Source organism: Fusarium falciforme, chromosome 9 (genome assembly GCF_026873545.1).
Source record: "Fusarium falciforme chromosome 9, complete sequence".
Lineage (NCBI taxonomy): Eukaryota > Fungi > Ascomycota > Sordariomycetes > Hypocreales > Nectriaceae > Fusarium > Fusarium falciforme.
In genome coordinates, this window is record NC_070552.1 from 930,445 (window position 1) to 946,096 (window position 15,652).

Genomic DNA, 15,652 nt, shown 5'->3' on the forward strand with positions numbered 1-15,652 from the left:
AATAACTATGACACCCAAACACCAACCCAAGTAACCCATCCTGGGCCTATTGTTTTCCTGGTATCCCATTATCCATCAGCTTCTAAAGTATATCAGTTACCCCTATATCCAATTCCATACCCTCCTCCGTTGTGCTGCTGTCCATGACCTCCTTCGTAGAACCCCTCAAAGTCTGTTCCTGCGTATGGACTCGTCGAATGCATGGGTACTTCCTTTGTCTGATTCTGATACTGCCCCGTGTCAAAATCCCTCAGGGCGTTATTCTCATCTGCCTCCCAGCTGTGGTACACCGTCTCGTGGACAAGCACATAGCCACCGCTGCCTCGGCCTGGCTTGCCTCCCGACTCAGTGAAGTCGTCGGCCAGCTCGAACTCGGGTTTCTTCTCCACCACGAAGATCTCGCTTCTCTTCTTCTTTCTGCGCCAGGCAAACGCAACGAAGCCGATGAACCAGATGATGCCTCCTCCGATGACTGACCACGAAATGGTGGGAACAAGCCACCATGTGAGTGTTTGTGTAATCTTTGTCGTGGGCTTGATCCAAGTTGTGACGATGGGCCAGAGGCCACCAACAGTATAGATTGTGGCGCAAACGACACTGAGAACAGGGTTGAAATGCTTGCCTGTCATCTGGCGCCATGTTTGAGGAGGTGAGGTCGGGTTGTGAGGCGCGTCGGCATCTGTCTTTGGCGGGCCTCTGAAACGCAGGATGAGAATACCCAAGCCAAGGAATACGCCAAAGAAGGCATTGATGGTGTAGGCGCTCAATTTCGTGAGCAGGTCGTAAGCATCATCGTTGCTCATCCTCCAAGTGGCAAAGATGAGAATGAAACATGAGACCAAGTGCAGGATGAAGGCACCAACTGGTGTCTTCTCACGATGGTCCTCAGGGGAGAACCAGCGGATGCGCCAGAGAGAACTGAACATTCCCCTTTGGTAGAACCAGTTCAGCAAGCGTCCCAGAGAGATGTCTCCATCCTGAGCAAAGAACTTGGCGTAAGGGATGATGCCTTCCTTGGCAATCTCCTGTTTGACGCGCGCAGCGGTGTATGTCATGACAATAATATTTCCCAAGCTAGAAATAGCGAGGAAGGCGTTGAAAATTCGGAATCCAGTGTCACTGCTGGACAAGGAGCCAAGAGTGAGATCGAAGAATGCTTGCGCCACGTTTTCTTCTTCCTGCGTCTTGGCGGGGACGACAACCATCTAAGAGGGATTAGCAAATGCGTGCTTCCAACTATGATGAACTCGTACTTACATAGGAAATGTTGACGGCCATATAAAGCAAAATGACAGTGCTGATGCCGATGATCATGGCAACTGGGTGTTTCCGTCTAGGTCGGCTGATCTCGCCCATGACATAGTTGGGCTGCTCAAAGCCAGAAAAGCTAAAGATGATGGCAAGAAATGCATGGGCATATCCGTTTGCATCCTTTGAGGAGTCGCTGAAGGCTTTTGAAGGAGTGGTGTTTTCGGATATGACATTCTTGGTGTCTTTCAATCCACCAGCACCGGCCACAATAGCAGTAACGATGATGAGTAACAGGATCATGACCTTGACGATGGCCAACAGGTTGTTGAGCATGATACCACCCCTTCGAGAAAATGTATGGATAAAGCAGGTCAGGATGGCAACAGCAATGGCAACACCCCTGACGGTACTAGGCTCTGGGTCACGTTGCCCTGAAGCCATGAGCACTCTCATAGCGAAGCTGATGCAGTTACCAGCCATGTTGCCCAATGCGATGAAGCCAATCGCGAAAAGAGAAGTGCTCAGAAGTACTGTGCCCTTCCTGTACGCCGGCTTTCGGTAGACGTACTGGAGATAGTTAAGGTCACCGCCACTTCGAGGAACACTCTGTTCAACCCCGTTGATGACATATCGGGGTACATTGAGGCCGTATTCAATGTACACGTGGGTGCCGGCGAGACAATAGATCATCCCGGCGAACCATAGGAGAAGCGAAGCGCCCGTCGAGTGAGTCCCTTCCATCACACGATGAGGCGAGTTGAAGATTCCCGTTCCTGTAGTTTTCTGGTCAGCATCTTCTCAGCTTCAGGGTAGCAATCATAGAATGACGATGCACAATGCACAATGCACGGCGCAGCGCAGAGTGGATTGATCCATCGCAATGTCGGCAAAGTGTACAATTCAAGATCTGGGGATGACGCCAAGTTCAAGAAACGAAGATCGCTCGCTTGACAAATGGAAACTGAAGCACTGGCCAAGCAAGAGCGATCGATCCTTCGTCCGATCTTGCCATGACAGCGGATATCCCCACTTGGATTGTCACTGACACCTTTCTCGCAACTTAAATCCAACCTCAACAAAACATCCCCAGATCGTCCAATTGCTTGAGTTCTGAGAGCTTTCTCTTCCTCAATTGCGAGTTTGCGAAAACCAAAGACACTTACCAATCATTCGGTTCACCACCAAGCAGACGACGTCGAAGTATCCCAACTTGAACGCCTCCTTGGGCGCAAATGTGACAATCTCATTGGGATTGTCGGGATCTCCCATGATTTCCTCAATGTCGCTGTCCATGGCCGGTGCCTCTCTATTCCGGGCTTCAGCTTGGTGCCCTTGGTTGAATTGTGCAAAGTCCTCCATCTTTGCGCTGGTGTATCGCCGTCAACGGCCCTCTTGTGCTAACTCGGAGCTGGAGCTAGATTGAGGCCAGTTCAAGAGCCAGGCCGAGCAAAGAGCTGGCATGAAGTCGATGCAGTCGTCAAGTCAAGTCAATTAAACCACGCATAGGCAAGGAGCGAACCAACATTCAGATTACGGTTATCTGGGGCAGTGATAGTTAAGTAACGCATCTGGTATCCTGGACGCAGGGCGCGACAAACACCACCAAAGCCGGGCGCACAGCATTGAACAAGGATCAACAACCGACCAAGCAAAACGCGCCGCTTCAGCCTCTTCACGCATCGTGTGACCTATACGTCCTAGGCAGACTCGTCATTAGCTTGGCGACAAGCTCCCTACAGCCTTATCCATGTGTCTGCCTTGCCGATACGTTCCAACCGCGTCAGAAGCCGGCCGCTAATAATGGGGTTCCTAGCGCCTCCTGTGCCACTTGAACCACCAATACATTACCCCTGCGTTTGCACAGCCCCCAGACATATCAGGCAAACGGACGGGGCCAAGCCGAGCTGAAGACCTGGGGACGATCAAGTCTTTACGCGGGGAAGCTTGCTCGGAACTTGGGTTGTGGGACTCGGCTCAAGATGACTAGGACCCATTATCAACCGCCCTCTGTCCGACATTGATAAGGGAAAATCCCTCTCGTCTCTCCGACGGCCTACGGCATCGATGACCGGAGAGCCAGGTGTCCAGGATGAGAGATAGTTATGGCACGACGTCCGCCTCGATTTGCTGTGCCCTTCCAAACGCCCACCCCACCGAGACCAGGCTCAAGCAGATGTGCGTGTGCTAGCCCGCATGAGTGACCGATACCATCTCTCTCACCCGGAACAACCGCCCATCCCTCCCAATTTCCGTTACCCCCGCTGCCTGGTTGGAAGCAGGGCACACGAGCTCTTCTGTCTTTGTCCCCGGGCTGGACTCACGCTGTTTGGTCCTGTCTCAGCCAGTTCGTACGCGTCTGACGCCTCTGTACCAAGTCCTGCACACCCACTTCTTGCCTCTCATTTCAAGAGGCTCTTCGGCCCTTGCTTTTTCGCACCTCTCAGACGGCGGACCGGTGCGATATCCCCCTCAGATACCCTCTAACCAAGCCCTGTCCTACTGTTCACTCGGTGGCCTCCCAACCGACAGCCTGGCTTATGGATCTCTCTCTTATGAGGATACCACCCACGCACCCGTGAGGGAGCTCCTGCTTGCCACCTCTTTCCATAGTCTTACTTTTGTCGACGCTGCGCCAAGTGATCACCTTCACTCCTCCACCAACATCTATCTCATGCCACCTGAGGCCCTTGTTTGACACCGGCGGAATCGTACCTGATGGCAGGTCCTCTCCAGATTGGAGATCTTGTCAGTCTTGGGCGGCTAGCTTGGGAGATTTATGATGCCGGTTGGTCTGAAGATCGCAATGCAAGTAAGTGCCCAATGCTCCAACCAGTGTTTCCAACCTCCACGTTGGGTTGCCTTGCAAGGCTCCCTGGGCACATCGCCGTCGTTGGCTTCCTTTGCGCTCGACTCCTGTACATGATGTCCTTCAAAACTCTATCGAGCTATTCTCTCCTTCCTTTTTTGTTCAACTAGTCATGCTGACTGTCATTCAGCAAAACAGTATTTGGAATTTTGGAGAGATGTGAGAGGGCTTGCCGAGAACCTCGACATCCTCAGCAGCGTGATTACACAGGCGGACAATTCCCTCCAGAGAGAAAGACAAAGCGTAAAGACCAGAGTGCGATGGGATCGGAGATCACTGATAGAGATTGTCGGCGACTATGACGGTACACTTCGAGAATGCCGTGAACTTCTCGAATCAAACATACGGTATCGTGGGGGAAGCGGCCCGCTCCGCAACTTAGAATGGAACATCCTCGTTCAACCCACAGCCGACCGGCTACGCCAACGCATCATTTTGCACAACTCCAAGGTCCTCCATATTTTGAAGCCGTTTGAGATGTAAGTATGACTGGTAGGGTAGTTGCTGAGGAATTTTGGCTGACAACCATGAAGCGATCTTCTCTATCGAGTACGACAAGACATTGAGTACATGCACGCAGACATCGCCTACAGGCTCGACGGCATTCATCATGATATCAAAAGACTCATGGGAGTTCTCATCCCTGACCTCGATGAAGCCCTGAGATTGCGAGAGCAGCACACAACGGTCCTCCTGGAAGTACCTATGAACCTGGCAGAGCAATTCCGATTTGCCGCCCTTACTGGCCACTCAGAGTATCGCACCGAGAGCGACTTCGACCTAAGCGAGCTATCCGATGCCTTCATCATGAACTTCAGGGGCAGCACTGTCAACTTCCAAGCCGGCATGCTGGTCACGGACCGTGTCCCACCTATCGATCAATATATTAATCTCCTCAAGTGCATATGGCTGTTTAGAAGGATCCAAGGGTCTCGGGCTCTCCAGGAGGCGGATCGGGACATCTCGCACTGGCCCTCCTATGCCCGACAACTTGAAGATGTGAGCAGCTCCGAGCCAAGTTTTTGGGATTGTTGCTAACCCTAGTAGGATCTTTCATTCGAGTGCAGTCGATTCGGTCGCGAGCTTGTTAAACCAGAGTTATCGACCGCAATACTGAGGCGCGAAATGTTTATCATCTGGCCGGAGAAAGACCCGACTCCTCTGGTCGATGTGGTGACCCAAGATGAGATGATGCAGGAGCTGCTCGAGGTGTAAGTTGACCCTGTTAACTTCAAGTTGGATGGATAACTAACCGATTGTAGACCTCTAAGGGGCTCCCACCCAAGTGTCGAAAAGAAGGCCAAGCTTCTCCGGCGTCTTGGTGCAGATGGACGTCGATTCAGAATCATCATGTCAGGCTCAGAACAAACAGCATCTGGTCGGCCTAGACAACAGAGTATGTGAGACTCTGACTTCTTCGTGGGCTCAATACTAACACTCAGTAGCTGAAGTCATCGACTTCGATATCACTTCGGCCGTTGTTAATCCCCAATATGCCATGCCCGACCTCCCAACTGGCCCCGGTATACCACAAGAGCTACTTATCCGCCGTGACGAGAGGCTTGCAAGAATGACCTTTATGGATATGAGCGACATCCTCAAGTTCCAACAAGCTATCACCGGATACAAGGTGTGGTCTACTTCTACATATCACGGGGTCGTTGTTGCGTTTGTCATTGGCGACAAAAAACTCATCGAGAAGGCCACCATTCAACTCTGGGTTCCAAAGGAGACCGAGGGCTCGCTGGTCACCAATAGTGATGCCGCAGCCAGTACCACCAGAAGTCCCAATGGCAGCCGACAGAGCTCTATTGCTACCTTTAGTTCTGCAGTTCCTCAACGCCCTGGCCGTGGCTCCATCGCCTCGCTCTCGACTACGCTTACCGGAAGCAACTCACCACCTAGCAACAACGGTAACGGGTTCTCAGTATCATCTCCGACAGTAATGTCAGGGAGTAGCCCACTCAACGGAGGCAATGGGACTTCTTCCGGTCGCTTTTCGTCTCTCTCAACGATCCATCAACGACAAGCGACTGGTCCTGAGGCGTTTGGCCTGCCAAGGCAGACCTCACCCGGACCAATTCGGTCGTCGCCTCCAGAATGGCAGTCTCCTTTTGGAGGAGCTCCACCTCGTCAAATACCTCGGAAACCAGTCGGACAGCCCCCTTCCCCTCGTCGATCAAACACTTTGATTGGGACACCATCAAACAGTACGAACGGGACGAACAACAGGCGCTCCTTTAGCGTATCCAGCGGCATATCGAGCAACAGCAACTCGTCCAACAGTGACGGCCGCAGCATCAGCATCTCTACAGGAGCTAAGACCACTGGAGTGCTGCTGCGCCGTCGACCCCCGAAACCCATGCTTGTCCTGTTCACGCAAAGCTTTGAGACTGGCAAGCTATCCTTTGTGACTGTCCAGATTGACGAAGACACAAACTTGAACCCGGAACGTTGTAACTGTCGCAAGTCGGGCAAAGATGGGGCTGCCTGTGCCTTGGCGCCCATCGAGAAGCGCAAGGGTGACGCCAATCTCGCGGCTCGACGATATGAACCCTCGCCGTCGGACGGAGAGATGGACTGGAACATGGCCCGGCTGGCACTCAACAACCCAGTAGCAGCGAGTGACGATGTCAACTGGCCGAACCTCAAGCGTCTGTCCATTCAGTTCCCCAACTCCACTGCGAGGGAGAAGTTTGTTGGAACTCCGAACAAGTGTCGTTGCAAGATCAAGAAGCAAGGAGAGCTGCAGAAATGTATTCAAGAAGGTCACCGTGGGCAATGGGGACAAGTACAGGAGTTTCATAGGAGAGACGTCAACAAGTTCCACAAGGAGAAGAACGAGGGCCGACAACATGTCGTCTACGGAGGCATGAGCTGATGAGATTTTGTCTGTGAGATGCATGGTATCGGCTGCATCAGCGTTGAAGGAGTTATCTGGCTGGGTCGGAGCAGAGGAGTATCGGCGTTTGTCTCTATCTAGGGGAGGATGGCGTGAGGGCGTGCAAAAATCTGATGATATCTGAGGCACTCCCTTTGATGTAATTTAGGGTTAGCTTGAATCTTTGAAGCCTGTTGATTGTGATATCTGGATGGCTTGTGCTTGCGATCTGACTGCTGCTCACGCGATATCACACCTGAGGGCTTCCTTGTCCAAGGCGATATCGTTCTGGGGACTGATTCGCACGCTTGTGTTGATGAGATTTGTACATCAGGCGAGAGATTGTGGCGCCTATCGGAGCTGCGGCAAGGCAGAAAGAGGGGTTCGAGATGCATGCCGCCTGTGTCTCGCATCTGTTGGATCTGTCGTCAACTTCACAGGTCATGTCGAGTCCAATTCAAGCCTAAATGGCGTTTATTAAATGTATGGGTATATGTGCGTGTATAGAAAGCCAGTGTGTTTGAATATCCTCCAACTCCTTTTCAAGAACGTAACGATCGTAAAGTGGTCATCAGCCCTGCTTCTGCTGCTCAATGCTATGCTCTCTGCTCAGCTCAGTGGTGGTCTTATCAGGCTGAGCTTCCTCGTGAATAGCAATGTTCGTTGACGAGCGTCCCGCATCGATATCGTCTTCCATCTCCTCCGGCAGAGCAAGGTTGAGGATGACACAGATAATGGCAGCAACGGCGAAACCAGTCTCCATGATGAGAGTGATGGCATCCAAAAATCCCTGAAGCGAGCGGTTGTCGCCCTTGTAGGTAAAGATCTTGTCAAAGTAGTTGGGGACAAGAGTGGCTCCAAAACCCAGAGCGAAGCCAGCGGTAAGGATGAAACGGTTGCGACGAGTAAACGGCACGCCACGGGTGATGATAGACATGCCCGAGACGGCGACGGCGCTGAAGAGGAAGGTAGTCATGCCACCGAGGACAGCGGAGGGGATGGCGATAAGAGAGGCGGCGAACTTGGCAAAGACGCCCATGATGATGAGGAACATGGCGCAAGCAAGACCAGCCTTGCGGTTGGCACAACGGGTAAGGACAATAACACCGTTGTTCTGGGCGAAGACGGACATGGGAGTCATAGTCATGAGAGAGCCAATACAACCAGCAAGACCGTCCGAGAGGATACCGCCCTGGATACGCGATTCGTACGTCTTTCCGGTAACTTCGAGTCTCGAGACATCGCAGGTGGCTGTAATATCGCCGATCGCTTCGGTGGCGCAAACGAGATAAACAGCCATGAGAGGGAGGACGAGAGGACCGTAAACTGAGAGCGGGAATGTGTGAACCCAGGCGAAGGAGGCCACAGGTGCAGCGTCGATGCCGGATCGATCAAAGTAACCGCAAGCAGCAGCAATAATGCAACCCGTTAACAATCCGATAACCACCGAGGTAGACTTCATGATAGGAGAACCGAATCGTTCGCACAGGATAATGGTCAAGAAGACGGAGAAACCCAAGCCCAGGAACTCTGCAGATCCCCAGGGGAGAGGGTGAGGCGCGTTAATATCCGGGCACATGGCAAACAGTCCCTCGGTAGCCGTCATGCAGACTCCGCTGCCGCCCATCCAGTTAGAGAAACCAGACTTGATGAGCTTGATACCAATGAGCATGACCGTGGGGCCAGTGACAATTGGGGGAAGCACCCGCAGCAAGAACTTCGCGGGAATGAATGAGATCAAGATGTTCAGAAGAGCACACACTGCAGATGTGCCGATGATGGCTCCGTAGCCCTTTGGACAAGGGAGGGGATTGCCTTCAGAGTCGGAAGGGCAGTATCCGTTGGCGTACATCTGAGTGAGACTGCCTTGGGCAACGGGAATGACACTGAAAGAGACACCGACGACGGAAAGCAGACCAGTGCCAATGAAGTACCTAAAAAGAGATCCAAGTTAGTCGAAGAATCAGGACATTGTTGGGAGGATGCGCGTACGGGGTGCCCCAGATCTTGAAACGAGTGATCTGAACAGCAGAAAAGATACCTGAGACGATCAAAGCGGTCGACACAAGGTACTGCTTCTGATCAGGTAGCAGATTGGCGCTGCTGCTAATGATCATGGGAGGAGTAATAACACCAGCCAACATGGCCAGTGCATGCTGAAAACCCAGGAGAAGACCCAAGAGAACTGGCATCTTATCGTTGACGCCAAAGAAGGGGCTCGCATTAGTGCTCTTCTTCATGAAGGGCAGGTTTGGTCGAAAGAGGAAGCCATAGTTGTAGTCGCCAATAAGGCCATGCCTGGTGGTGAATGCTTTCCTGATGCCATTGAGACGTTGGCCGATCGACTTTCTGGGTGCTTGCTCGGGCACGATGGACCGCGGACCTTGATCTTCATCCATTTTTGTGGTGTTGAAAGGAGGAGAAAGAGAGATGGGTCGATGATGGCTCGCTTCGACTTGATAAATGTGGTCTTAGACGGCGATCGTTGAAGGAGTCGACACTAGACAGGGGTTCAGCGTCGATCGACTCTTGTGCATGAACAGCCTAGAGCAAAATGGGAGACCAATTGGCAGGCAATTGGATGAGCCGAAGACGAGATGATGTCTGAATAGTCGAAACAAAAGTTGTGAATCGGCCGGACATGGTCGAGTTAAAGTATAAAACGCCAACTGACTCTGCGGAAATCGGCCCAGAGTCAGAATAGCGTTCGGATGGGGCCGTTGTCGCGTGGTGCTGGAGCCTTTCGGAGCCGGCGGCCAACTTTGGCGCAGATAGTTCAAGGTCTCAGCACTGACAGCTTTGTTCCAGAGATAGCTTATCAGCCTCCTTCAGCTCGGTGAATGGCCAGGGATGGGGCTTCGAGTGGGCGTATGCGGGTCCCTGAGGCCATCTTCGGTATAGGATGACATCGAACGACAGGGACGGTCAGGGCAGATCATCTCTTGTGTCCCCGGTGAGCTTGCCTGTGCGCAGTAACTTCTGGTGAAATTGTAACCCTGAGCTACATCCGGGATGTCAAAAATTTCCAGCTCGTTATCACCGAAGGCGGGGAGCAGGTCGAAATGCGCCGACGGCGTGGGGGATAAGGAGGATGGCCTGGAGCAACCATTGGGCTGGGACCGAATCGACGGGTGCATCAGTCCATCGTCCGGGGTAAACTCTTCGCCACAGATTAGGACGCTTCGCCTAATCGCTGTCAAGAAAAGGTGGCGATGACAAACAGAGCTCGATTGGAAAGGTAATGCATGTGATGGCTTCGCTTCGGTCCTCCAGCCCGCGCGCTAGATCAAGCATGGCCGGGGAAGGGGGCGCCATCGCGGAGGTTGTGGCACCAAGGACATGGATTTCATCGCTGTGACCATCCAACTTGCTTCTGTTTATCTTGCAGGTGGAGGCGATTCTTGGCTTCAGACAGAGTTCACCGAGGCACGTTGCTGCCCGCGGCCATGGCTCAGCTCTGGGCATCCAGGAAGGAGTAGCGCTATCAGATAAGATAGGGCGGGTGCGAGACCCCGGGTTTCGGCCGCATCCGCTGCGATAGCAGAGGTGATTGGGATATCAGAGGACGGAGTCGGGCGGTAGCGCAAGCGTCGATGGCATCGAACTTCTAAACATAAAGGGTCAACACCGAAGTCGACGAACGGCGATGACCGTGAAAAGAGCTTGCCACGCAACTCATTCGTAGGCAGGAAAGGAGAATGGTTGACAGTCGGACGGACGGATGGATGGTTGAGATCTATACAGAGAAAAAAGAAAGGAGAAAACGAGATTGCCGTAAGATATCCAGTCTCGCCATGTTATGAGATTGGCGAGGATGCTGCCGTCGTTTACGGAAGGTGCCTACGTGACAGTTGACCTTGCCCGGAATAATTAATGCGTTCTGCGATACTGCAGCACACAGTCGCCCCGGAATCGAGCGACGAGATGGAAATAAGGTGGACTTGATCTCTGCGAAATTGTTTGTAACGAGATCAAGAAGATAAAAAATGGTATTACGTACGTGCTCGACATGAATCACGAAGCCTCAAGCTGTGGCTTCCCCAGATCTCCCAAGCCACAAGCGATGCAACCCCCTCCCTCCTCCCCTCCCGAAAGCCCGCCTCCGCGGTTTTTGATCCAGGTTACCCACACACCGGCGTCGGCTACTTGTGCAAAGTTGGGTAAACGATCAGCGTCTACGGAGGAGAGACGTATATATGATGGCATCCGGCCCTCGGTGACTTCTCCATCGCAAGTTCGGCTTTCCCAAGCATTGCCCTCCATCTATTTCAGTCACTTCTCATTTTTTTTCTTTTCTTTTCTTTTTTTTCTTTTTCTGACCTGACTCTCGTTGTTGCCTCTATCATAACCGCCTGAGCGCTGTTATCCAGATTATGGCCCAGCTAGGGTACTTTCTGGTATTGCAGTAGATTCAATACAAGTCTGTTATTCCACTATCGCAATAGAGGTGCGCAATTGTCTCAAGCCTGCCCAGCAAGGGATGGCAGTACAGGACTCGCGCAGTCAAGCCTTTCTGGGCGGCCATGACCAATCATAGTTGACGGGAATCTGCTCCGATGGAAGCTAACATGGGACCCGCATCCCCGACGCTAGAGCCTTGCATCCCGAAGCCACGACTCCGGCCAAGACAGCCGACGGGACGGAAAACCTCCTCACCCCCTCAACGGCGGTCCCTCCAGGGTCCGAAGCTCCCCACCGCACTTCCCTTTGACGTCTTTTGACATCAACGGGTCTATCCCGTGGCCCTCTGGATCCCCTCTTTGTCGTCATTTTTTCAGGGTCTTGCAGGTTTTTTCCGTCCTTGATGCAGGGACCGAAAAGCATGTTAGATGCACTGTGCGGTAACAACGCAAGAGAATGGTTTCATTTGTTCTACGGAGACATTGCTCCGCTGTTTGACTCCCTTAGCTTCTCGTCCCGGGAGTGCCTTTGCGTGCTTTACGTTAGAGCAAGGGGTGGCGTTGAATATTGTGGCGAATAACACAACAAAATGCTCCCATGGACAATGGCACGCGTGTTTCGGTTTGCTGCTAGCAGTAGCAATATTTCGCTTCCAGGTCATGTTCATCTGCCCATATTCTTCCCCCTTGCCATTGTCATCTCCTCCCACAGGTCCCTTACATTTTCGTCAACTTCATTGCCATCAATCAACCACCTTTTTTTTTCTTCGATATTTGCATTGATGTCGTGCGCGCTCAAAGTCTCAGTATTCAGATGAACGTCGCTTCCGCTTCGTCGGACGACAAGCGTCCGTCCGCCTTAAAGATCCGCTCTAGCAGCACCCTACAGAGGCTACCACCCCAGAAAGCCACTGATCCGGACCTCATCGCAATCCGCGCCAAGCTGCTCAACGCCCTCGCTGTCAAGGCTTCCGCGCTCGTCACTCCTCGGTCCTCGCGCGCCGCTTCTCCTGGTGCAACTCCTCGTCTGCGATCCCGCCGTGCGGCCCACAGCCCGTCTCCCCGTGTCGTCGTCGGCCCCAAGGCCATCAACTTACTGCCAGTTGAGCTCGCAAGTTTGCGCCTGTCGTCGCCGCTCATCGTTTCGAGCCCTTCTCGACTAAAGATCGCTCGGAAGATTCAGGCCATTATTCCAGGTCTCGACACTCGCATCCTCAGCTCCGCCGTTATCACTGTACCTACTCGAATCTCCGGCCGAGACTGTGTTATTAGTGTCGGCGGCGGTTCGGCTGTGACTCTAGCCCGGGCTGTGAGTTTACGCAAGGGGATCCCGCACATTTGCATCCCGACAACCTTCAGCGGCAGCGAAATGATTCCCGAAAGCAGCACTCCAGTGCCCCGCGAGCGCGGTGGCAGTGAAGGAAGCAATTCAAGGGCAGCGAGGGAGATCGCTCGAGAGTCCAAAACACTCCCTGCTGTCATCATCTACGACGACGACCTCACCACGAGCTCGTCAACCCGGTTCTCTGCTCCAAGCGACGAGGACATCATGGAGGACCGAGCCGAACCGCACCCCAAGTCAGAAGACGCCTGCTGGAGCTACATCAATCTCCCAGGTGTCTAGGGCCACGGGGTTCCCTACTCAGATTTCCCATCTCCTTAGACTCGGTACTCCCAGTCTTGTATATTGCGAGCACCTGAGGCTCCGATTCTCATACTGTACACCCGATGGCGCCGATTTCTCGGACTTGAGATGAATTTATGCGACATACACGACATGCGACCACTACCTACCGCCCCCCAAACACCATCGGGCATGCCATACGAGCCCGAGAAGCCAGTGCCCGGCTCGGCGAGTGCGCAAGCGCTCTGCGGAACCCGAGGCCTGACACTTCTACAAGATGGCGATTGACGGCCGTCTCAAAGGATGCTCAAGACTTGAGCAGTTCTGGGGATGACGCCACCATTTGAGTTTCTGAAACCTAATGTTTCAAGAGCAGGAGCCCCAGCTGCCTCTGCTCAAACCAAACAAGAGACGATCTCACACCTCGAGTCAAGACTCGGGGTTGGAAGAGTCTCATGATTGGAGCCTGTCAGGCTTCGAACTACCACGGGGCCGCTGGGCCCCAGAATACACCCTCAAAGGCCGTGTAGCATCGGCCGAGGCGTGTTTTATTTCGACTCGATGGAGGGGCTCTTGGTTATTTCACTTTGTGATGCCTTCGTTTCGGAAGACCACCAACCGCACACGGGTCGTTGGATGTCCGTCTCCTAGGACGGACTTCTTTGAATCGCCGGATAGCTAGCTTCTACTGCTAGTGTTATCAATAAGGCTTCTTGCCAACTTATAATATGGCCAGACTTTGTTTCCCATCTCTGATTGCATGTGTGAATTACCAATGCCATTCGATACGACATGCCAGCTAGCAACTGTCTCGGGTTGCTATCCATGTTTATAACCGTTTTTGCTTTCCTTTCCAGAGCCATGTTCACAGGGTATCACAACGTGAGTTGTCCTCCATCAAAATATCATCCACGTACGCCTCCCCTTTTTAATCCAGACCATCAAAGCCCATGATGCCGTGAGCTCCCATCGGTCCCAGCTTGCTGCTCTGCACCTCCTTGCGTCGCTTTGCCCGTCGCTTCATCTCGGCGACTCGCTCGTCGTCGCTGTCCTCGTCGCTATCACTATCCGCGGCTCGCTTGCCAGAGTTGATTTCCTTATCATCACTGTCATTGCTGTCCTCGTCATCGTCGTCGTCGCTCTCGTTGCCACCTTGTAGCTCCGAGAGCTCCTCCCACAGCTTGACACTTTTGCCTCCAGCGCTAATAAGGCGGTTCTCCGAATCGAAACCCAGAGACACAACGCTCTCCATATGATCGTGGCGCAGGTTGGCCGAGACATCGACTTCACGGCGGACCAGGTCGACGACACGAAGGCTTCCATCACCGACGCCACAGACGACCTTCTTTCCGAGTCCCATTTCTTGGGGCACCAGCACCAAGGCGTCGATGCTTTCACCTCCGCTCTTCTTACCGCCGTCGACAATGATGCGCTCTTGTTGATCATCCCATGCGCCCTTGTCCCAGAGTGTCAGGACACCAGATCCGGAGCCAATGGCCAATATGCCATTGTCACGGTGTCCCTTGGGACCCATGCCGGGGACGAAGCACGAGGTTAGCAGCTCGTCTTCTTGATCCTCGCTGCGCACAAGCACTCCTCTCCTGACATCTGTGACAGCCAGGGTCGTACCACCAGTGCTGACCCATTGCTTAGGAAATCCGCTAGTGCTCTCCTTGGTAGGCGGCAGAGGTGTGATCGAGGAGACGTAGTCAGCGTGGGGGAAATGGGTTTGGGCAGGCTTCTTGCCAGGAGCGCCGTCGCGAAGGTCAATTATGTGCAAGGCGCCTGAGTCGGTCGCAAGAAGGAGGCTCTGAGGGTTCAGGACGTGGAGCAGGGTAGGCGCATCAGGCATCGATGTTGTACTCGGGATGGCGAACTTGGAAATGACCTGGCCAGTGGTCGGTTCAAAATGTTTGACGAGGGAGTCGGTTCCGGCCGAGTAAACGGCTGTGTCCTGTCAGTATTGACCTAGTGTGCAAATGAGGCTTCAACGGTGCTTACCTGAGCCGTCATGGGCATAAACAAGAGACCTGCAACTGCCCTTGTGCCTTCGCGTGCGCCAGACAGAGTCAATCATACTCTTTCCATCACTAAGGACACTGGTATCTCCGTCGGCGCTCTCGTCAGAGCCGGTGCCGGGAGGCAATCGAAAGGTCTCGACATGTCCGCTGGAGAGACCAACGGCGAGCAACGGCTCGGTAGGGTGAAGGGCCGTAGCGAAGACATCGGCGGTCAGGGGCAGCGTGCAGGTGTTTTCGAACATGGTTGTGGATGATTGGAGGACGGCGCGAGTCGCAGCTTGGAAAGAATAGAGAACAGGAGAAGGTAGGCGCAAAGAAGCTGCGAATTAGAAACAGAGCAGGGGCCAATCAACTCCAGTGAGCTGAAGTGTTGACACTTGTGCTCGGATCTTGTACAATGGGAATGATGGGCTGGAGCCTGGTTGAAACTGGTCAACTGCAGATCGAGATGTTTCGCATCTGAGGCTGGAAAAAAAAGATGGCAGCCCAGCTTCAGGAAGCTTGTACAGTGTCGATACTGCCGATAACTCAGATTGGGCACGGTGGAGGCGGGTACCTGCCTACCCTACAATTCTACGAACTGATCTCCCACAGTTATTGCCCAACGTA

At 53.2% G+C, this 15,652-nt stretch overlaps 5 protein-coding genes across 5 annotated transcripts; 2 read left to right on the forward strand and 3 right to left on the reverse strand.

Moving 5' to 3' along the window:
• Positions 1–92: 92 nt before the first annotated feature.
• NCS54_01117300 (Hypothetical protein) lies at positions 93–2,610 on the reverse strand (the record flags this gene model as incomplete). The annotated part of the gene is made up of 3 exons (XM_053156456.1): positions 93–1,205; positions 1,258–2,024; positions 2,415–2,610. 3 exons carry the CDS (start codon positions 2,608–2,610, stop codon positions 93–95), a joined length of 2,076 nt encoding a protein of 691 aa, XP_053012431.1.
• A 1,356-nt stretch (positions 2,611–3,966) lies between these two features.
• NCS54_01117400 (Hypothetical protein) lies at positions 3,967–6,998 on the forward strand (the record flags this gene model as incomplete). Its single annotated transcript, XM_053156457.1, has 6 exons — positions 3,967–4,060; positions 4,248–4,596; positions 4,651–5,116; positions 5,165–5,328; positions 5,380–5,513; positions 5,563–6,998. 6 exons carry the CDS (start codon positions 3,967–3,969, stop codon positions 6,996–6,998), a joined length of 2,643 nt encoding a protein of 880 aa, XP_053012432.1.
• Positions 6,999–7,569: 571 nt separating this feature from the next.
• Positions 7,570–9,397, reverse strand: NCS54_01117500 (Uric acid-xanthine permease; the record flags this gene model as incomplete). Its single annotated transcript, XM_053156458.1, has 2 exons — positions 7,570–8,932; positions 8,991–9,397. The coding sequence occupies 2 exons, from the start codon at positions 9,395–9,397 to the stop codon at positions 7,570–7,572; spliced, it is 1,770 nt and encodes a 589-aa protein (XP_053012433.1).
• Positions 9,398–12,212: 2,815 nt separating this feature from the next.
• Positions 12,213–13,022, forward strand: NCS54_01117600 (Fe-ADH domain-containing protein; the record flags this gene model as incomplete). The annotated part of the gene is made up of 1 exon (XM_053156459.1): positions 12,213–13,022. One exon carries the CDS (start codon positions 12,213–12,215, stop codon positions 13,020–13,022), a length of 810 nt encoding a protein of 269 aa, XP_053012434.1.
• Positions 13,023–13,950: 928 nt separating this feature from the next.
• Positions 13,951–15,285, reverse strand: NCS54_01117700 (WD repeat-containing protein JIP5; the record flags this gene model as incomplete). Its single annotated transcript, XM_053156460.1, has 2 exons — positions 13,951–14,969; positions 15,024–15,285. The coding sequence occupies 2 exons, from the start codon at positions 15,283–15,285 to the stop codon at positions 13,951–13,953; spliced, it is 1,281 nt and encodes a 426-aa protein (XP_053012435.1).
• Between the last annotated feature and the right edge of the window lie 367 nt (positions 15,286–15,652).